This window comes from Pseudorasbora parva, chromosome 13 (genome assembly GCF_024679245.1).
Source record: "Pseudorasbora parva isolate DD20220531a chromosome 13, ASM2467924v1, whole genome shotgun sequence".
In the NCBI taxonomy this organism is placed as follows: domain Eukaryota; kingdom Metazoa; phylum Chordata; class Actinopteri; order Cypriniformes; family Gobionidae; genus Pseudorasbora; species Pseudorasbora parva.
In genome coordinates this window covers 14,276,011-14,298,588 of record NC_090184.1, presented here as the reverse complement: position 1 = coordinate 14,298,588, position 22,578 = coordinate 14,276,011, and the positions used below count along the sequence as shown (strand labels likewise).

The 22,578-nt window shown below is 37.6% G+C and overlaps 1 protein-coding gene across 1 annotated transcript in view; it reads right to left on the bottom strand.

Annotated features, from left to right (window-relative positions):
• Positions 1–22,578, bottom strand: part of adgra2 (adhesion G protein-coupled receptor A2) — a 133,422-nt gene that overhangs the window by 16,794 nt on the left and 94,050 nt on the right. Inside the window, exons 3-12 of the mRNA XM_067413247.1 lie at positions 15,260–15,331; positions 12,822–12,893; positions 12,554–12,625; positions 9,276–9,439; positions 5,415–5,628; positions 3,457–3,621; positions 3,172–3,370; positions 1,166–1,315; positions 921–1,082; positions 587–787 (exon numbers count right to left, since the gene is read on the bottom strand). Of these exons, the coding sequence (XP_067269348.1) occupies positions 587–787; positions 921–1,082; positions 1,166–1,315; positions 3,172–3,370; positions 3,457–3,621; positions 5,415–5,628; positions 9,276–9,439; positions 12,554–12,625; positions 12,822–12,893; positions 15,260–15,331 (1,471 nt within the window). The remainder of the gene's footprint in view (positions 1–586; positions 788–920; positions 1,083–1,165; positions 1,316–3,171; positions 3,371–3,456; positions 3,622–5,414; positions 5,629–9,275; positions 9,440–12,553; positions 12,626–12,821; positions 12,894–15,259; positions 15,332–22,578) is intronic.

Genomic DNA, 22,578 nt, shown 5'->3' with positions numbered 1-22,578 from the left:
TAGCGAAGGATCATGTGACATTGAAGTCTGGAATAATGATGATAAATTCAGCTTTCAGTATATAAATACAGTTGCCCGTGACTTTAAGAGGCACGCTGTCAACCGAGTTTAGAGAAAGCTGTCTTTAGCGTCACTGTTAACTTGCCCGCCGCCACGCAGGTAACGTCGGTTCAAATTCTGTTTGGAGGGGGTGGACTAGGATCGGTGAGACCCAGTAAAAGTGCGGGGGACGAAAATACATTTTATTAAAAGTGCGGATGACACGCCCTCCCCATCCCCCGCATAATCTACACCCATGATATACTGTAATAAGCCTGTCAGCTCAAAAAGTGCTTATACACTCTTAAAAAATGCTGGGTTAAAAACAACCCAAGTTGGGTTGGAAATGGACAAACCCAGAACTTGGGTTGTTTGAACCCTAGTAAATGGACCCATTCAAACGACCCAATTTCTGGGTTTGTCCATTTTCAACCCAACTTGAGTTGTTTTTAAGCCAGCATTTTTTAAGAGTTTAGTATGCATACTCCACAGGCAAGTATACTAGGTATACACACAAGTGCATAGTTGCACTCAAAACATGACAAACCTTGAGATGGAAAGCGTTCAGCGAGGTGTTGTGTGTTCCTGTGGTGCAGCGGAATCGCAGTTGCTGCTCAAGGGGAAATTCGATCCCATCATGCACCTGGCTCCCTCCTGCCCCCTCTCGTCTCTGATAGACCGTGCAGCTCATGCCAGTAAAATGAGCAGGGCGAATCATGTGAGCCTCCATCACAATGTTACGAGAATTCTAAGAAAGATGTAGAGTGGAAATTTGTTTTGGTGCTCAAGAATCCTTTTTTAATATCATCAATGTTGAAAACAAAAAAAAAAACCTTAGTTGAAATTGTAATGATATGAAGCTGACACGATTAAAAACGTACTTTGGAAAGGTCCTGTGCGTGAGAGTGCAGCTGAGGCCAGGCGAGAGTCTCCAGAGTGTGGACGATTGAACTGCAGGCTCTTTCCTCTCTCTGGGCCCGAGCCAGGATCTGATCATCTACCTGCATCAGGTTACTGCCCATTTCAACCAACACCTCAGAAAGCTGCGACGAAGGAGTACATGTGTATGTAAGGACACAAACACACGGTGCAATACATACACTGCTGAATACCATATTCTACTAACCTCACGCAGTTCTGTTACATAGTCTGTGAGTTTATGCATCATCTGAGCCACATAAAAAACATCCACCGTGTCAGTGAAACCGGCAGCCTCCAGAGTGTTCGATCGCACTTGGTGTGCCAGACTCACAGCATTGGAGGCGTTGATGGGCATCTGAGTGGAAAGGACAGAATTAAAACACAACGTATTGCATTGTTTGACAGCATATAATCATTGAATGGTTATGTCTATTACAACACTGTAAAAAAATATTGTTGGTTTAACTTAAAAAAGCTACACTGTGTCACGTTTTTAGTTTATTCTTAGCTACAAACACTTAGTTCTTTCAAAAAGATATGTGCTCATTAATGTATATTTACTTCTTTCAAGTAATAAAGTATTATCATAAGTTTATAATATGCCACTGAAAATACATACGGGTGAGGGGTTCAAATGCGGTCGCCATGTTGCCCCTCCATCTTGAAAGTACATTAGCCAAAGAGGGACATATCCATAAATTCAAGCTTCACCTTTCGTGTTTTAACACTCGATGACACCGTGTCAAATGTGAAGAGGGGGATTGCCATGTTAATCTTGGACTAAATCGGCCACCGTAGGAGTTAAAACGAAATCAGAATTGAGAGGAACAGAAACTAATATTCACTGGATGGTCATATACCTTTTCACCACTAGATGGGGGAAAATATCACACAGTGTAGCTTTAAAAAAAGGAAGTAACATGGTTGCCTTAAAATTTTGATTGTACTGAAATAAAAAATTTGAGTTGAAACAATGAAGGACATTGGTTTAATAAATAGAAACTCAAAATAGTGTATCTGAACCACATAAATAATTTGATAATCAATTTAGCATGTTTCACTGTGTCATCACAAATAAAATACACACAATTACCCAATATGCTTTTTCTATTTTAAATCTTTTAATAATATTTGAATAAAGGTTGTCGATTCTCAAATTTTCATTGTGTTGACTCAACATTTTAAGACAACCAAGTAACTTATTTTTTAAATATTTTTTTTACAGTGAAGGGGGCAAATTCATTCTTAAAGGGATAGTTCACCCCCCAAAAATAATTATCCCATTATTTACTCACCCTCAATCCTATTATGCAAACACAAACTTTTATTTTGAATGCAATTAATCACGGTTATTCGATTTGACAGCAATAGTAATTACATTTTTTTTTTTTTATTCAGGACATAAGTTTCAATACACTGTAAAAAATTATTTAAGAAAAAAGTTACCTGGTTGCCTTAAACTTAAGTTAATACAATAAACATTTTTGAGAATCGACTACGTTTATTCAAATGATATTAAAAGATTTTGTAAGCAGTAATTGTGTGTTTTATTTGTGATGATGCAGTGAAACATGCCAAATTGTGCTTTTTCATGATTTAATCACAATTTTATGTGGTTCAGATATAATAATATTTTTAGTTTCTATTTATTAAACCAATTTCCCTCATTGTATAATTTTTTTTTTTTTACTTCAATAAACTCTTTTTTTAGAGTTACTTACTTAGAGTTACTTAGGCAACCAGGTTACTTACTTTTTTAAGTTAAACCAACAAAACGTTTTTACAGTGTAGGAATGACAATAAAGTATATTTATACCATAAATGCTTGTCAGTACACTCAGTAGTACACTGTAACCATATTTCAAAAACAAAAGAAATAATTATGAAATTAATTATAAATATGTACTTACGTCCTACTTAAGTGGTGAAAAAAAAAAATTTTAGACATTTAATATAAATTTAAACTATAATGCATTGTTGTTATTGTTGTTATTAATGTACATGTTTAAAAATATTAAATTCAGTTTGCTTTATGATAAATCAGTTTGCTATTAATATAGTTTACATTCCTGTGAATGTATTTTATTACTTATTTTAAAAGTATGCTAAAGTATACTCTTTTCACAATGTACAGTTTTAATGGATTTACTGTACATGTTAGTAATTTTTGACCATATTTGAATAAATAATAAAACAAGACTCTGCACTAACCAGTATGAACGTATGTAGGACCCGTGTGATGTCATTAGTGTAGAGGCACTGAGAGTAGTCTCCCTCCTCCCAGCGTCCAGAGCGGTCACAGTTACGTGAAGCCTTCTTCTGCTCCACGCCGCCCCCTATAGTTAATGATGGGTAGCGCATTTGCAGACAGTACTGGTAGGAGGTGATGCCAGCTAGAGTTCTAGGCCACCTGAAGCCAAAAAGGGGACAATTGACATTTTGCCATAAGACAATTGTTATTTAGCCACAGTTAAGGCAGTCGGACCCCTCCATTACCTGAACTCCCCTCGGTTGTTGGTCACTCTCTGCTCCGGACAGAAGGAGGCGCTGTTCTCCAGCACCACTATCTCCACACCGCGCGAGGCGTTCCCACGGCCCGTGGACACCACACACTCCCACTCACCACTCGCCTCAACGTGGACATTTGACAGGATCAGCTCACTACAAAAAAAATCAACATAACGATGCTCTTACTGAAGTGTACTGTGTTATGAGTTTACACTCATGCACTGTAATGTAATCCTCTAACCTTTTTGGTTAAATGGCATTCAGTTTAAATGTTGTTTTATTGTCAACTTTTCATTTGCTAACATATTCTGTTCACTTTATGCTCCTTTTACATCTTTTAGTCCATCCCATTTCATTTAGTCGTTACTCTTCTCTTCACATCTTGGCTCTTCACCTGCACATTCACCATTACCGTATTGATGCTCATTCCCTTCACATTTCAGCATCTTTTTCAGACCGTTGCACACAAAAATATTAGTCAGCACAACGATGTTTTCAACATTGATAATAACAACAATAAATGTCCCCATATTCAAATGATTTCTGAAGGATCATGTGAGACTGAAGACTGGAGTAACGAAGCTGCAAATTCAGCTTTGGCACCACATACATCACATAAATGTAGCCTTGGTGAGCATAAGAGAATTCTTTTTATTTTATTTTTATGAATTATTTCAAACTTTTGACAAGTAGTAGGCTTATATTGGAGTATTCACACTTTTAGTTTGGTTCTCTTGGTTTGTTTGGGACAGACAAAAAAACAACAACATTTTGTCATTTTGCCACTTTGCGTTTACATTGCCATTTTAAAGGGTTAGTTCACCCAAAAATGACATTTCTTTCATTAATGACTCACCCTAATGCCGTTCCACACCTGTAAGACCTCCGTTCATCCTCTGAACACAGCTTAAGATATTTTAGATTTAGTCTGAGGGCTTTCTGTCCTTTGAATGTAAGTGTCTGCCCACTTGCTGTCCACGTCCAGAATGTAATGAAAACATCATCAAAGTAGTCCATATGTGACATCAGTTGGTTAGATAGACTCTTTTGAAGCGTTGACAATACATTTTGGTCGAAAAATTTCAAAAAATGCGACTTTATTCTAGCCTAGAAATCTAGACGCACCCTAACGGCAGCAAATTTAATCTGCCCGCAAGTGTCGTCTAAGAACTCTCAATACCCTTCTGAGCTGTATTCCTCTCACTCTGGACGGGCCAATCACATCGTGTATAGAGTCGGCGGGCGGGGCCATAATGACGACGGTCGAGTTGCGTTTGCGTGCTTCTAGTAAACACAGAAACTGGCGAACGGCAGCGGTCTTTCGAATCAGCTTTGACTGCGATTCTGGAAGACTTGGAGTTGAGCTTTTCTCTGAGAAAAGAACAAAGAACGGCACTGAAGTCATTCTTAAAAAGGGAAGATGTGTTCGGAGTTTAGCCGACCGGATACGGTCAATGTTTAATCTATCAACAAGCTCTGTTTCACCTTCGTTGCTCTGGTTGGTGTAGCGCTATCCTATCGCGTGCAGAGGGAGTTTGAAAGACAACCGTTTATCCCGCCCCTCAGATTGAGCCCTGTCTATGGTGAGTTTCCAGACCAAACATCTTGATGTGGGTCTGGCTTGTCAGGCTAACTTTATTCAGCATTGTCTTCTCTTCCACTTGTTGTATGTGTGTAGCCTAAATACAATGATACTTTTACCAGCTAACTAAACTAAACTAAGCTGAGAAATGAAAACATTAGAAAAAAAATATGCGTGAGTATTCTGTGCTTTTAGGATAGCATCTTGTGACATCATGTGACAAAGATGGTCCGCTTGATCGGCTCACACTTATTCAAATGAACCGCACTAACAGAATCGCATCAGAGTTCGTTTTAATCGAACCAACATGCCAAGTGTGAACACACCCTATATACCAAACCGGTTCATCTCTGTATGTCTTTACCTGGTGATAAAGGTGCAGTCATGTTGTACACTCTCTTCCAAATGAACTCCATTCGTAGGGTCACTGGTGACCGGCTGACCGTTGTGTTGCCAGTGAAGGGTAGTGATTTTGTCAACCAGTGAAGCAGTGCAATGGAAAGGCAGCCTGTCCCCCTTAAACACGACCTGCCGCAGCGAGGGTAACAGAGACAGCGTGTGCAGCTCCAACGGACCCTCTGAACAGACGAAAGAATGAAAAGATAAACATTATTCATAGAGATTCATAGAGGAATTTGGGTCATTAATGTAGTAGAAATGTGAAATTATTTTTGCATTTGGTGCCTTCTAGACTGAGAAAAGACAGAAAATGTATTTTTGTCTCATGGGGATGAAAGACTACAATTCCCAGAATGCCTTGCTTCGCTACCCTATGAGGCCACTCCCAAAGACACAGCTACTGGATGATGAATGATTTCTGAAGGACTGTGTGAGAAATAAGCCTTGAGTAATGGAATGCCAGCTGAAAATTCAGCTTTGCCATCACAGGAATAAAATACATTTAAAAATATATTTCTGTCATGACAACTCTCTAAATGTTTGGCATGATAATGGTTATGGCAATGTTCATCATAGACCGTAAAAAGAAACATTGTACGACGCGGCTTATTCTCTTCCGCTGAAGAAAAGTGAAGCCTCCTGATGTCCCAATATGGCGCTGACATCTCGTGCAGATTTGGCACAGAGTCTGCGCTGCAGTAAACGCGGGACCGGAGAGCAGGAAGTAGAGCCGCGGTATCAAAAGCCTGCCCACACTCTAGCAGATGAAGAACAATTCATTATGTTGGTGTGAAATAAACCATTTCGGAAATGTAGAAATTAAAGCTAAAGCTCCAATCTCCTCCTAAAAAATCCTGAAAAAAGTCCTTTGGTGCCTCAGTGACTTCACTCAGAGATGCCGTCAATCTCAGCGGTCAATCATGACGTAGCAGACGTACCCATAGCAGACACATACAGTGGTCTAGGTTCAAAATGTTGGTGTCATTTTACAGGAAACCCTTTAAAGTTACATAAAACACTGCTAGAAGTGATAAACATGTAAGTATATGTTGTGTAAGCTGTTATAATCCCCCCAAAATTAGGCGCTTTTTGATTTTTTTATAGAAATTCATTTTTGAATGTGTGTAACTCAGGCCCTGTGTGCTCTAGGACCCTGCAGACAGTTTGGGCTGCTTCCAGCATGTATAATTAATTTAATGATGCTGAAATATTGCATTTATATCACTGTATATGGTGGTGGGAGGGGGTGGTGGAGAGGGGTAGCAGGGTCGGGGAGGGGGGGAAAGGGGGAAAAAAAGGGGGCTCATCCCTTCAGATCTATTTGAATAAATCTTGCATATAACACAGCAAACTTCTTTTTCCCACTATTTTCTGGAATTTAGTGGAAACAGCCCAAACTGTCTGCAGGTTCCTAGAGCTCACATGGCTTGAGTTACACACTTTCAAAAATGAATTTATGAAGGAAAAAAAAATCAAAAAGCGCCTACTTTTTTGAGGGGTTATTACAGTTAAGACAACATATACTTCCATGTTTATGCACTTTTAGCATTGTTTTATGAAACTTCAAATGGTTTCCTGTAAAGTGACACCAACATTTTTAACCTAGACCACTGTATGTGTGTATGGGAAGCTTTTCAATTTGGGCAGGCCAAATCCAGGCGGAAATCCCAAAAAATGGCCCTGGAGTGTAAGAGGTTAAAAAACAAACACTTCAAATTAAGTCGGCGTGATAAAAACTGCCTAAAATGACAGACACCAACTTTGGGGAAAAATGATGAATGGAAAAAATGAAGTGTAATTTGATTGTTTAGTTTGTTTTGCGTTCATTAGAATTGGTTATGGGACCAACCACCATCACGATTCAGTTTTTACACGATTACTGCAGGCTTGGTGTTAATATGTTTGGTCTTGGCGGAATAGATCTGAAGTTTTGGCTGGTATCATATTTCATTCGAACAGCACCAGAGTTCATCTGGAAGCGAAATACTGCTGCAGGGGAAGTACGGGACTTGCTACTGCCAATACATACACAAAACACTACTGTAAGCAAGTAAGACATGCTGCTGATGTACAAACCATTTTAGTCTGCAGCTGCGCAACCCCTCCTTAAATATAGGGGGCAGTGTATATAGCAGTTTATACAACAGTTCGACGGCACAAATACTACTGCTGTACAAAGCATACATGAACTACCCATAGCAGATCTATAAAGGTGGAGCTAGGGAAGGTGGAGGGTTACTGAAAGCACGCTGCGATCTACAGCAGATGCTGACCAAGTATTTGACGGTTGAGCTGCAAACTCAGCTGTGCTCTAAAACGAACAATGTAGATTGCAAGCAGATTGAGATAAGAACCATGAAATAACTTTTTATTCAAATAGAAAACAGTTATTTTAAATTATAATAATATTTCACAATATTACTGTTTTTTGATCAAATAAATTTAGCCTTGGTTGGTATAAGATAATTATTGTTAAACCCCAGACTTTTGAACGGCAGTGTATATATCGTACAGTATTTAAAACATCAGTGTTAAAATCAGACAATATATGCCCATGTAATAATCTGTGAAGTATTCATTCTCAAATGGCCTCCTGCTATTCTGGTTCTGCCCCTTTTTGTTATGGACATTATGTGTAGGGAGATTAGGCCTTCAGTTCTCTATGGATCAGAAATGATTTCTCCGTTTTCATCTGTTTTCATCTTTAATCCTAATAGACTGCACTGTTGGAAATCTCTTCTGTTAACACCAGAAGCAAGTTCAAACATATTCTTTCTCATAATCAAATAGCAGGAGGTGCAAGAAAGTTCTTTGGGTGTTTTGTTGCCATGTAATCATTTAAAATCAGCTTTGCTTGTGAAACAGCCTGGGTGAATCAGTCTCTTGTCGAGGGCCGAGGATATGTATTCACAACAGCAAACCCACAGAGGGATCTTTCCTAGTCGGTCACAGCCATGTGCTTCTGGCCAACATAAATATGTTTAAGGGCAGCAGAGGAAGAGATGGCGAAATGAGCTGATATTAAAACAGTAACAGGAGCCCCGGTTTGAGGCCCACGACTCGAAAAAATGCAGCGTATGCCTAACAGAAAGATCAGATGAGGTTTAACAGAAAGTCACAGAGAAATATAATAAGACCCCAGTGGCAAAAGTCAGAGAAATAGGGAATTTTTAAACAAATATTCATGATCTTAGCTGGCTAAGACACATGGATTGAGCAACATTGTAATTTGAAATACTAATGCTGATCAAAGACTGGAGAGAACAAATTCTTTCTTTCAGGAAGTTGTCACAAGAGCTATATCAATTCCAATAATAATAATAATAATAATAATAATAATAATAATAATAATAATAATAATAATAATAATAATAATAATAATAATAATAATGATAATAATAATAATAATAATAATTATTATTATTATTATTATTATTATTATTATTATTATTATTATTATATTAAACAATAATCACATAATAGATCATATTAAAATACATTATGCACTTTATAATAATAACTAGTATTATTATAAGTATTATATGTTTTGTGTCAAAAATCCAATAAACATTTTTAATGATAATAATCATTTTTATTTTTTCATAACATTCTAAATAAAAAAATTATAAACAAAATAATTAAACAATAAAATAAATGATGTCAATAAAATGTGTGACCACTAGCCCCAGTCACTTGTATATACACTAAAACATATAAGGAGCATATGTTTTAAAGTAAATATATTTGTAAATCCCATGCAGGCGTGCATATTGTATTTACATAATTGAATATGATCTTGTATAAGATTGATATTCATTTTGCTCACCACAGCTGAGGTCACTCTCTCTAAGGAGACGTAAAGGTTTGTTCTGAAGCCTTCTGGGATACGCACAGAGAGTTTCATCCCCAAGCCGAGCGGAACTGCTGCGGAGAAAAGCCGGGACCCAGCGCAGACCGCAGTCACATGACAGGAACTCGGAATGAAAGTTTCTAATGAGCACAAAATCGGAGGAAAGAATTAGAGAAAGCTGGTTGTTCAGTCTTAAAAACTTCTCTGGAAGATTATTCATTTATTTGCGTAATGAAAGACAAGGAGAATTTCAGTTGTATGATAACCAGTGTTGCTACAAGTAATCTAAATACTGATTACTGATTACTCCTCTAAAAGGTAACTTAGTTACTTTACAGATTACTTGATTTTAAAAGTAACTAAGTAATATTACAAGTTACTTTATTAGTTACATTCTGCAGTTGCCGACAACACCCCTGCCGCCTCAACATAGAAATGACAACCGTTTTAGCCAACACTCACTTTATTGGAAGTGCATTTTTAACAGTAACGTCAACAATGTATCTACTGACATTTTAAGTTGAAATCAAAAAAATATTTCCTGAAAAAATAATCTCCCTGAGACAAAAGAAGAAAGCAAATATATATAAAACATTTAACTTAGGAAAATTACTAAATAGTAACTCACAGTGACTTGGATAAATTACTTTAATCTGATTACTGGTTTGGAAATAGTAGCACGTTAGATTACTTGTTACTGGAAAAAAGTATACAGATTAGAGTAACGCGGTACTGACATCAGTGATGATAACACTTCTGTTAATAGTCCAGTAAAGCCACCTTTATTTATATAGCACTTATGTGAAACGGATTGTTTTTAAGCAGCTTTGCAGTGATAAACATGAAATTAATGATCAATGATGCAAGCAAATTTCAATTCTGCTGTATTACAGCTTTAAAAAAAAATGTTAATAATATTGTTATTCATTATTCAGCTGAAGTCAGTTCAGTGTTGTTTCAGTTTAGATTAAAAACTGTAAAGTTCATCAAATATGAAATGAGTTCAAATTCAGCTATACAGCAGCTCCACAGAAGGCAAGTGTTATTCGCTTTTAATTTTATATTCAGTTCAGTTCAATAACAGTGATTATGTTGCAAAATTCATAAATTATGAAAAAAAGTTGAATAGCAGGTCTGCAGAAAACAGTGGTGTCATTATCCAGCTCAATTCAATTCAAGTTTTGTTCTCATCCAACAGTGTCAGTACATCAATAATAAATCAATAATATCCCCCAACTATCCCCAACTATCAAGCCAAAAGCAACATAAACTGTTAATAAACTGTTGTGGTTCCCTAGAGCAGAAGTTCCCAACCCTGGTCCTGGAATATCCCCAACTCTGCACATTTTGCATTAGTTTTCCTAATCAAACACACCTGATTCCACTCATCAGCCTGTAATGGTTCTGCCAGATTAGGAGACATCCAAAATGTGCACTGTTGGGGGTACTCCAGAAATAGAGTTGTAGATTATATACAGAAATGCATGCTCTTAGCTTTGTGTAATATAAAATAATGAAAGTACCCCAATTTATGCTATTTTAACGGTTCTTAATTGTTTAGGAGTTTCCTACAGTAGGTTTACATTGATCCATGGTCAAAAAAAAGCTCAACTAATTTTCTCACAATATACATTGTACAATATACATCTCATAAAGTTTGAAAACAGTCGGTAAGATTCATGCTGTGTCCCAATTCACCTACTTATACTATGACCTAAAATGATGTACTCTTTTTCTGAAGAAAATGTAGCCTATATACTTTTGAGTGTACATACTTGGGACATACTACCTCGTCATCTATAACGGACTATGGCGCTCAGTTACGTGCATCCCGTCACCGTTTAAACTGCGCTGTCAATCTTTGGAATACTCTTTTCAACATACTACGATTTGGAACATGCTAATTCTATTTTCGAATACTATTAGTATGGATAGTATGCAAATTGGGATGCAGCATCATACTCTCAAAGCCCCTCCTTTTCTTGAGCCTGCTGTGCTCTGATTAGTCAGATGACCCAGTCTGTAGTCAAGTTAAGTCAAATTGCCATAGCAGATAGAATCGTTTCTTTCTTTTAGGTTATTTATTTGTTGTGCACTTTATTTGTTGTCACCTTTGGCTTTTGGCTAGTTCCGTTAGAACCAACAACATTTTCAACTATATTACTGATCTGCCCACATTGACAATACATGATAATTGAAATGAGCTGGATGACATCACCGTTTTCACCAAAGCGGCTGTACAGCCAAATCAAATTCTGTTGCATTATTTAACACTGTGAAGCTGCTTTGAAACAATCGCCATTATAAAAAGTGCTATATAAATAAAGATGACTTGACATTAGCCACCACACACAGTAATGTTTCAGGAGTGAATGATCATTGTGTGTGTTTACAGAACCTGACTCACTCCTAAAAAAAACTGCTACGACTGACACTGTGTTAACCATATATAGCAAAGTTACATCTCACGTGTTTGGTATCTGCTAATTTAGAAAATAATTTTACAGCAACCATGGACTTGCATGTTCTGCTATTTGAACTAAACCACCGTTTACAGAGACATCATGTTTTGTTTCTGTTTGTAAGGCTGCTTTGCAGAGCACACTTAAAGTGTTGCCATGTCCACTTAATATAAGCGTTTTTGGGCTTGTTGTTTTGGTTTGGTTCATAAAGGAGTCAAGTCTGTAGGGGTGTGGATAGGTCACGATATTTAGGTTTTGTTTTCAATATAAGCATTTGGATTTATCTCGGTTTGGCTCAGCAAGATCTGGCAACACAAACAAGTCAAAGCTTATACCAATTTTCATGTGGTTTTCTTGCACCACACACACACACACAGAAGAGAGAGAAATCTCTGATGCACATTTAAATACATCATTAACAACTAGTTGTTTAGGTCAGTTCCATACACACTGCATATACATTTTTGGAATTAATTTGTTTGTCACTCCTGGAAATCACTGAACGGTGTGTGTGCAGAACTGGATTAAGCACTAAAAGGTGAACTGACAACCGAATTTAACTGCAGTGTGTACGTGGGAGACCTTTGACATTCACAAACAGCTACTGAATATTACACTCTGTAGGAAAGGAAATGTTCGAAAAAGCATTTAGAAAAAGATCAACATCACTGACCACACTGACAGTGGATATGTGTGATATCTCAGAATGCCTCAATCTAGAAAAAATAGATCATTAATCATACGCTTAATAACATGAGCATATGCACCACAGAATCATTCACTCGAACTCACACAAGCTTTAGAGAGTGTAACTCCATAAACACAGTTGGGTCCAGAGAGGAAAAGATGTTTCCAGAGATGTTTCTATAATATAAGAACACAAATAAAACTTGTCATTCATTATCTAAATATGACATAATAACATTATAAAATGCATTATTTGCAGAATATGTTGTGCATAATATAATTTTAAAAACTAGGTCAAACATAGGTTATCCTGCAGAGCGTTTTGTGTGTTCTAGTCTTCCAATAAATATTTGTTTCAGAAATAATGACTTACAATTTAGTGAGGTTGGTAAGTCCCTGGAACATTTCTGAAGTCAGGCAGCCAATTCGGTTACTGGATAGGTCACTGCACGGATTACAGAAAATGAGATGCACTGTTATTTTGTGTTCCAATTTTAGCAGGCACAGATCTGTGCTTCATAAAACTACATACACTTCATTATCCAGCAATCGTTATACATCGAGCAATGATGCAACTTTGAAACTTTAGCTTGTTTCAGTCTCGCCGACAAGACCGATCAAGACCACAACTGTACATCACTAAATTGCCTTGTCACTAAGCGCATTGTCTGATTTATCTGTTAACATTATTAATGTTATTGGATGTAAAACCTTCTGCTTCAAATGCAATCAATAACTTTGAATTTGATTTCTTTTGTTATCAAAAAATGAGGGATTGTGTCAAAAACTCCACCAAAGTTAATACAAATGCCCACAAAATTAAAGATAGGAATCCAAAAAAGGTACTTTTATGACATCTTGTTTTTACAACATATGATATGATTAAGTAATATCACAAGCAGTTTTTACAAATATGAGCATTATTGATATAATACAAACTTTATATAAACAAGAACTTTTTAAACCCAAGTTTATGCTCTATTTCAGCAGCAAAAATAGTTCCAGAAAAAAACAATAACACAACCAATCTGTCCTCCAAAAAAATACGACTCTATAGGTCGTTTTTCAAGCACCTTATTACGACCTATATTTATGTTTTAAAGTCATGCGCCCTCTAGCTGGCGTAAAAATAATGACAGTGCCACATTACGTCTGATGTCATGAAATGACGTATGACTATCGTTACCAATCAAAATGCGTGTTCATTTTAATGCAATGTGTGAACTTTTTACTACCATTTGTCCTATTCCCATTTAGCAAAAATATTGTTTTTAATTTACAACTACACCCACCCCATCTCTGAACCTACCCAGGGATTTATAGTGCATACACACTTTATGAGCACATGATTGCATGATCACATGTTGTTGTTGTGTAGTGCAATGCTTTACCAATTGAGCTATGCAAAACCTGAAATATTAAGCAGATAAAGGGGAAAAATGCTTTTAAATGAAAGTGTCCTGCTGTCAATAGGAGGAAAACTTTAGAAAACGCTCCTGTGCGTCGTACTTAATTAATTAAAATATTGTCGATAGGGGCACAACTTTAGTAAACGCTCATATGGGTTATTTCAAGGAAGTGACAAATGACCTATATAGGCGTATTGGTTGGAGGACATGTTGGCAGAACTGTTGTGGATTTCTGAGCAACACACAGCAGTGTTCATTTACTGAATGAATCAGCTGCTTCAAATGAATTGGTTACATAAATGATTCAGTGACTCGTGAAAAGTATACCCCCATACCATCCAATATGTTCATGTCTTCTCTTTTCAGTGGAAAAGAAAATAAGTTTTTTGAGGAAAACATTTCAGGGTTTTTCTTTATATAATGGACTTTCAAAGACAACTAATGGGTTGAAGGTCCAAATCAATGCAGTTTCAAGGGGCTTCGAAGGGCTTCAGAGGCTCTGCTGAGGAATAGGGTCTTATATACTTTTGAATCTAAATTGCTCATCTTGCGCTGCTCTGCGATGTGTCACGGATGGCTCAATCACGTCGGAAACGTCACGCTAGATGTAGGCGGGAGTACCGCCCCCCATAATTGCTCGTGCAAAGACTAATACAGACATTCGTTAACAAACTTTTTTTTTTAAATAATGATTTTGGACGATTTTGAAGTTTTTTGTTTTTTTGTAAAGGGCATTTGTATTAGCAAACGTCTGCTTTAGGTGGTACACTGTCAGAAAAAAAAAGGTACATTTCTGTCACTGGGGCGGTACCCTAAGGTACAAATCCGAGAAGTTACTAATATGTACCTTTAAGGTACTAATTTGCACGAAGATGTACCTTTTCACTTTTGTATCTTAGGGTACCGCCCCCAGTGACAGAACTGTACCTTTTTCTCTGAGAGTGTACTTCCGCCTACGTCTAGCGTGACCTTTTCGGCGTAATTACGCAATCCGTGGCCCGTCACACAGCAGCGCAAGATGAGCAATTTAGGTAAAAAGTATATAAATGATTTGTTCTTGAAAATGACAGATGGTTTGGCTAGATAAGACCCTATTCCTCAGTAGAGCCTCTAAAGCCCTTTAAAAACTGCATTGATTTGGACCTTCATCCCATTGGTTGTAATTGAAGTCCATTATGTGAGGAAAATCCTGGAATTATTTCCTCAAAAAAAAAATGTTAACTGAAGAAAGAAAGTCAAACATCTTGGATGAGATGGGGGTAAATTATCAGGACATTTTCATTTTAAAATGAACTAACCCTTTAAGCAGTTTTGTTAGTGAAAGTAATTGCAATAGTTATTGGTAAAAGTGTGTAACTGATGTCTTGTTATAAAATGGATCATGACTTAAAGATGCACTTACAGTTTTCGAAGAGCTGTGAGACCCAGAAAGGCTCCAGGCATGATTGTGCTGATTAAGTTATTCCTGAGATCCCTGAGGAAGAGACAAACAGAGACTGCTGAGCAGATCAACTTACATGTTGTACTTGAATAGATTCCCCATGATTATACTCTCCAGTGTTAGTTATAGTAACTTGCCTTTAATTCTTCTACTTAATATGTTGCAAAAAAATAGATACGATGAGAGAAAAGATATAATTGGAATCACTTTCAGAGCTATTTTTTTGCAGTTGGTAAACGATTAAAACATCTACAGCTAATCAGAATCCATCCGTTATACATGTGCTTTGAAAGAAAAGAAGTTTGTTTGTATATGCCGACTATCACTGAAGTGCAAAAAACAACCTAGTCATATCAGCATAGAACTACATGAAATAAAATATCAAACACTTTTAATATGTCATTGACCACACAACCCTTGCCATACCTTTCTTTGTCCTGCCTCTGTTTGAGATAGGAAGAAAATCCCTGCATTTTTCTAAACCATACCTCAAACCACACCTGGTCCTGGGGCTCAAAACTACGGCAGATCCCCAAGCAGAGAAAACAGACAAACTTCAGAGGAATTCAGGAGCAGGAGAAACTTGAGGTGCCCTATTTAATGGACACCAGGTGAATCTTCCCACAGTGAAGATACACCTTCACGAGTCAAACCCTAAATTCATTTCCAATAAAAGCTTTGAAGGGTTTATGTTTCAGGCCGCCTCTGTCAGATCTCTGTGTTTGCTTATGTGCATGTGTTGAACCACTTATCAACATACCAAAATATCGATTCACACACTTAATAATTACAAATTAACTCTTGCAAGTTTTGATTTATTTTTATTTACTGGCCAGCAGGGAATTATGGGGATGATAAAAGTCAACTCATGTAACATAATGGTTCAGCCATGTTTCAACAAGCTAGATATACACAGAATCTTTAGAGGTTACATTAAGCTCGTTGCATTAAGATTTTCATGCTAACTTTAAATCGAATAATATACAACTTAATTTGTACTGTGTAGTTCTCCATCACAGTTCCAAGCATTTTTAGATTGATTTACTTTGAAAACTCTTATTGGCTTCGGTGAGATATATACATTAAATATTACAATGAAATATTACATAACATAAGAGCATTTATATATACACACCGGAGGCATAACATGATCAGGCATAACATTATGACCCACAATTGTGTTGGTCCCCCTTTTGCTGACAAAACACCCGTCGAGGCATGAACTACACTAGACCCCTGAAGGTGTGCTGTGGTATCTGGATGTTAGCAGCAGATCCTTTAAGTCCTGTATGTTGCAGGGCGGGGCCTCACTGGATCGGACTTGTTTGTTCAGCACATCCCACAGTTGCTCGATTGGATTGAGGCAATACCTCAAATTTGTTGTTGTGCTCGTCAACCATTTGTGCTTTGTGGCAGGGCGCATTATCCTTCTGAAAGAGGCCACAGCCACAAAGGAATACCATTTTCATAAAAGGGTGTACATGGTCTGCAACAATGCTTAGGTAGGTCGTACGTGTCAAAGTAACATCCACATGGATGGCAGGACCCAAGGTTTCCTAGCAGAACATTGGCCAAAACATCACACTACCTCCGCCTGCTTGCCTTCTTCCCATAGTGCATCCTGGTGCTATATTTTCCCTTGGTAAGCGAAGCACATCTACACGCACCCACACCCGACCATCCACGTGATGTAAAAGAAAACGTGATTTATCAGAACAGGCCACCTTCTTTCTTTGCTTCCTGGTTCAGTTTTGATGCTTATGTACCCACTTTTGGCGGTGGACAGGGGTCAGCATGGGCACCCTGACTGGTCTGCTGCTATGCAGCCCCGACAACAAACTGCAATGCACTGTGTATTCTGACACCTTTCTATCAGAACCAGCATTAACTTCTTGAGCAATCTGAGCTACAGAAGCTCGTCTGTTTGATCGGACCACACGGGTCAGCCTTCACTCCCTTCGTGCATCAATGATCCTTGGCCACCAATGACCCTGTCCCTGGTTCACCACTGTCCCTTCCCTGTACCACTTTTGATAGATACTGACCACTGCAGATCATTAGTCTTGCCTATTTTTACACATTAACTTTGAGGACAAAATCTTCACTTGCTGGCTAATATATCCCACCCACTAACAGTGCCATGATGGAGAGATAATCAGTTATGGCTCATGTGAACGTAAACAGTTTAGAATGAAAACGGATGTATATCAGTATTTGTGCATTCGGTCGTGAAATGTGCTAACAGCCTAATATTCCTGCTGCCTCAGACATCACACCCACAGACCGCTGGATGAACGTCTAATGCATATGGCACACTGGAAACACTTCAGGATTTTCGAAGTCTTCATCCGATTCGTTGAATTCTACAAGATGTCCGGGAAACATGAGTCATGTTCTTTAAGGGTCCGCCTGGAAACAAATGTTGTGACGCCAAACTCCCTCATGGAAGAAGAATGCCATCATGTTTACAACTATGACAATGAGCGCTGATCAACTAAACGCTGGATTTTTTAAAAGTATGTGAAGTATATCAAGTTTGTGGCACTAAATAGTCTAAAATAACTCCAAGAGTTTTACACACCAATCTGTTATCGTAGGGACATCGTTGTTACATTTTTACATCCCAAAACATGACACGGAATGCGGACGCGGAACGAAAATGAAGCTGCTTTGGAGTATGCAGTCTGATTTTCTGTATACGTAAATGGAATAATCAAATGTAAAATAACACTGTAGCCCACCTGAATAATGTTAGACTTACCTGAATTTTTATTTGTATCTGTGTTCTATTGTATTTATCTATGTTTGTTGTGTTATTTTATATGCACATTCACTCCCCTACAAAATTACCCCAATCATTCTAGAAAGATAAATTATGTCCAAATAGAGATATTCAAATCATCTGGTGAAATATCACAATATATATCATAGAAATGTCAGTTTATTTCCAGTATCGTGCAGCCCTTCTATAGCAAACAATGCTGCAGCATGATATCATGTGCTGAATATAAGCATGGACATTACACAGCTTGATAACAGATATGCTGTATATTATTGCAGGGAACCAAGACATTTACACCGGCATGACAGAATGCAGTAAAGTGCTAGTCTGTCACATCTGAATGCAGGGCTGCATGATTGACACATTAATAGTTATCAGAGTTAATATGCAGAGAGAAGCGGAGGGGAAGAAGGTGAGAAAGTGACCACAGGAGAAAGTTATGCACTATTAGGTGCACGTGTTTGAATTCCTATGACTACGGAGAGAGCCATGCCGGGTGTAAATTGGATATATTGTGGAGTATTTCAGTCTATGAATGTGAATTGCTGAATGAACCTGCTCACAAATGCGTGTGTGTGCCAGTAGCAGTGCTCTTGGACAGGGAACAATAGCAGTTTCCTGGCTAGCGTGTCCTAACCCTCATTAGCACTGTGATGAAAAGGGAGACTCTACCCACTGTTTCCTCACACACACACCGCTAGAGTAAAGGTCAGAGCAAAGTGTGCTCTCTGTGTGTGAAGATCAACACAACGGCTCACAGACACTCTCTTATCGCTAAGATGGGGAATGTGGAACAGGGAGAGTTCTCTTCCTAAAGTCTGGAGCACACACACATACACTGCACAACCACAATGTCAGCACGGCCGGAGTGATTAAAAGCCTTGTGAAATCATGAGTTCTGTGGCTTTTTATCCATGTGCGTTGACAAAATAATCTTTTAGCACATTTACATATTTGAGATGCAGTCTTTCTCAAATATTGATGACTCAGAAGTGCATTTATTTTGATGTGTTGACTACAAATGTATAAGCAAAGAGCTTGATTATAGTGTGTTCGATGTTACATTTAAAGTGAATATATTTGAAATGTTCTAAATTGTACAACTCCAGTATTACAAATGTGTAAATACACATTTACAAACATATTTAAAGGCATGGCTTACAAGTTTCAACAGAAGTGACGGCTATCAGTACATTCGGCAGTACACTTTAACCAATGGGAGCAATTTTGAGATTACATTTTAAATTCAAGGTCAAGAGTGCAACATTCGGGTTCCAGAAGTAAAAACTCCATTCATTTTCTCCATAGGGAAATTTTTAACGTTAACTTATAAACCAAAACACTTCTTTGAGCTACACGGTTGTTAATCCATTTGCTTCTATTGCAGCCATTAGCCTGCATTATTTCTGCTTAATTTTAAAATAATCATGTTCAACATCGGAATCCCTGGTGAAATAAAACTACATTACCTATGATGCTGTACAAAATTAGAGCCAATCAGAGAGAATATCTCTTTGACTCCGCCCACTCCCATGAATATATTTTTAATTAGTAGTTTTATATTTCTCTATCATTTTTGGTTCAATTATACAGTTTGCAATGCTTTATGGGATTGTAGTCCATCACTAAAGCCGTCAAATACACAGTCTTGTACCTTTGTGGTTTAACTAGGGGTGTAACAATATATCATGTCACAATATATATTAGCAATACAAAAATCTAACAATATGTTGTGGATAGTGATATAATTAATCCAAAGTAAAGAGAAAAAAATCAAATATACAAAGGTTAAGTGTCAGTACATTACAATACACTAAAAAAATGTAACCTGGCTGCCTTCAAATTTTAAGTTAATTGAAATTAAACATTTGAGTTGATACAATGAAGGAAAATGGTTTAATAAATATTATATTATTGTATCTGAACCACATAAAAAATGTGATAAATCATTTGGCATGTTTCACTGCATCCTCACAGATAAAACACACAATTCCCCAATATCCTTCTTTAAAGGGGGGGTGAAATGCTGTTTCTTGCATACTGATCTTTTTACACTGTTAAAGACTTGGAATCCCATACTAAACATGGACAAAGTTTCAAAAGTTAAGGTGGACGTTTGATGGGAGTATTTCTTTGTCAAAAATACTACTTCCGGTTAGTCATAAGTTTCGGCAAGTTTTTTGCGATCATGCGTCCCCTTTGACGTTAATGGGGGCGGAATTTCCTTGTATGGGCCTTACGGACAATTCTACCGGAAGAGCGTGAGAGAGAGAGAGGGAGAGAGCGAAAGCAACAGGCTATGCCCATCAAAGCGCTGGCTCGTAGGCTGCGCTGCACAGGTAATGTGCACAATTAACAATGACATCAAAAAGTGCGTTTTTGGTTGCCAGACCAAGACAGTCCTGCACAGATTCCCCAAAAACCCCGCGTTAAGGCAACAGTGGATGTAATTTGCTTTTCCGGATCAGCAACTGAGTTGCGCGAATGTTTATATCTGTTCGCTGCATTTCGGTGCCGACTGTTTCATAAACAAGGCCCAGCTTGACGCCGGATTTTCCAATCGCCTAATGCTGAAGGATGGAGCAGTCCCAACGATAAAGGTCCCAACGTTAGAACCGCGGGCGGTGAGTTAGACTGCTTCAAATGTCTGTGTTTTTGCCTATGCTCATCAAGTAGCCCAAACATGATCACGTATAGTTAATTGATCAATGGAGCATGCGATGTGTAGTGCGTGTACATTTGTTTAGCTGGCCACTATATGTGTAACTTTATGTTTGTGTATTGTAAAAGCACTCCAAACAACAATACACAAAGAGTGGGGAAATATGTTGAACTAAATAAGCGCGCTTCTTCATTCAAATGCGCTACTATTCCGTGTCTTTCTATGTAAACACTAACTAGCCTGCCGTGCAAAACCAGTCCGCTTAGTACAATTGTCTACACAAACCACGCGTAAACACACACACACACGTGCACAACTGCACTTCCCACATGTACACCTTCAAAGACAAAAATACGACGATATAATTCAAGTATAAATATGTAAATAACACAAGCCATTATTTAGCTCCGCTCACACGATACGCCCCCACCCACTCGGCTTTTTTCGGAAAGACTCGGAACAGCGCATCTTTCTTATATAATTATTTAAAAAATAAAGACTTTTCGGAGATATGCAGGATGCAATGCTACTCTATAGGTTCTCAAGATTGACATGACACTGACTGAAACTGAGTGTTTCACCCCCCCTTTAAAAAAAATAAAATAATTGAATAATATTTGGATAAAGGTTGTTGATTTTTTAAATAATTTTTTACAGTGTATATATAATGTTGACTGCAATGGGAGAATATTTGTGGATCCTGATAATGCCAAATGTCTTATATTACCAGTAAAAATTGGCCTGCATTATTCTAAATATATCTCAATATATATGTCAGTGACTGAGTGCAAGCATATACGTCTTAAATAATTCTGTATTTTCAGCTTCAGAATCATGAATATTTTTATTCTGGTGTCACCATTGGTCCTGTGCTTTGGGTTACCAGCATCAAGTCCAAGCCTAATCATCATTTTAATCAACAAAAAAAACTAATTTGTAACTTTTTACCATATGTATCGCAAAAATATGGTATTGTGAGTTCAGTATCGTGATATGTACATGAGGGTATCATTTCACCCCTACTTATAACAAATCCCCATGGGACAAATGAATGGAAAAATACTTCCGGAACCAGCACCGCTTAAAAAGTGGGCAAGCACTGTTATGCTCTATTGCATTTAATGCAAATATTAATTTTTATTTAATTTTAGGTGTCTGAAAACAGTACATTCAATTTCTAAGTACATTATTTTAAAGTATATTATTTCCATAGTAAGCACTCTTTTTAAAAGTCTACTTTTTGACATCAAATGGCAAAGCATGTTGGTAACTTTGTTGCAAACTAAAGATTATTGGCTTTAGTACACCAACAAAAAAGACACGTTTCGATTGATGCATCCCAGCCCAGCTTCCTGTTTTAATGTGTCAACACAAGAGAGAAAACAGCAGTCATCAAGCGATTTCATAGTCTTTAAAACTCTTGAGGAGTTACAAACAATCAGGATCCATGAACCTTCTTGAACTTCACAAAGGATTTATAAAGAAAAATGTTTGATCTGCGTCTTTAAATCACTTCCAATCCAAAGTCTGCTGAATAATTTCCCCTAGCACATGTTTAGTAAGACCTTATGTAAGAACATGACGATAGGTTCGAACATGCAGATGTTTAGAAGGGAAAGCTATGACAGATTGCAATGATTGACCTAAAACTGCATTTTGTAGTATTTGAACTCATCATGGAGATTTAGATAAATCTAGGCAAGGGTTTATATGGGACACTGTTTTACCAGCTGTGTCAAGTCTCCTGTCATGTATTGTTCTGCCCTCACTGAAAGTTAAATTCTGAACAAAGCCCCAAAATCACAGCCCATCAGACGATAGTTGATGCTGCATATG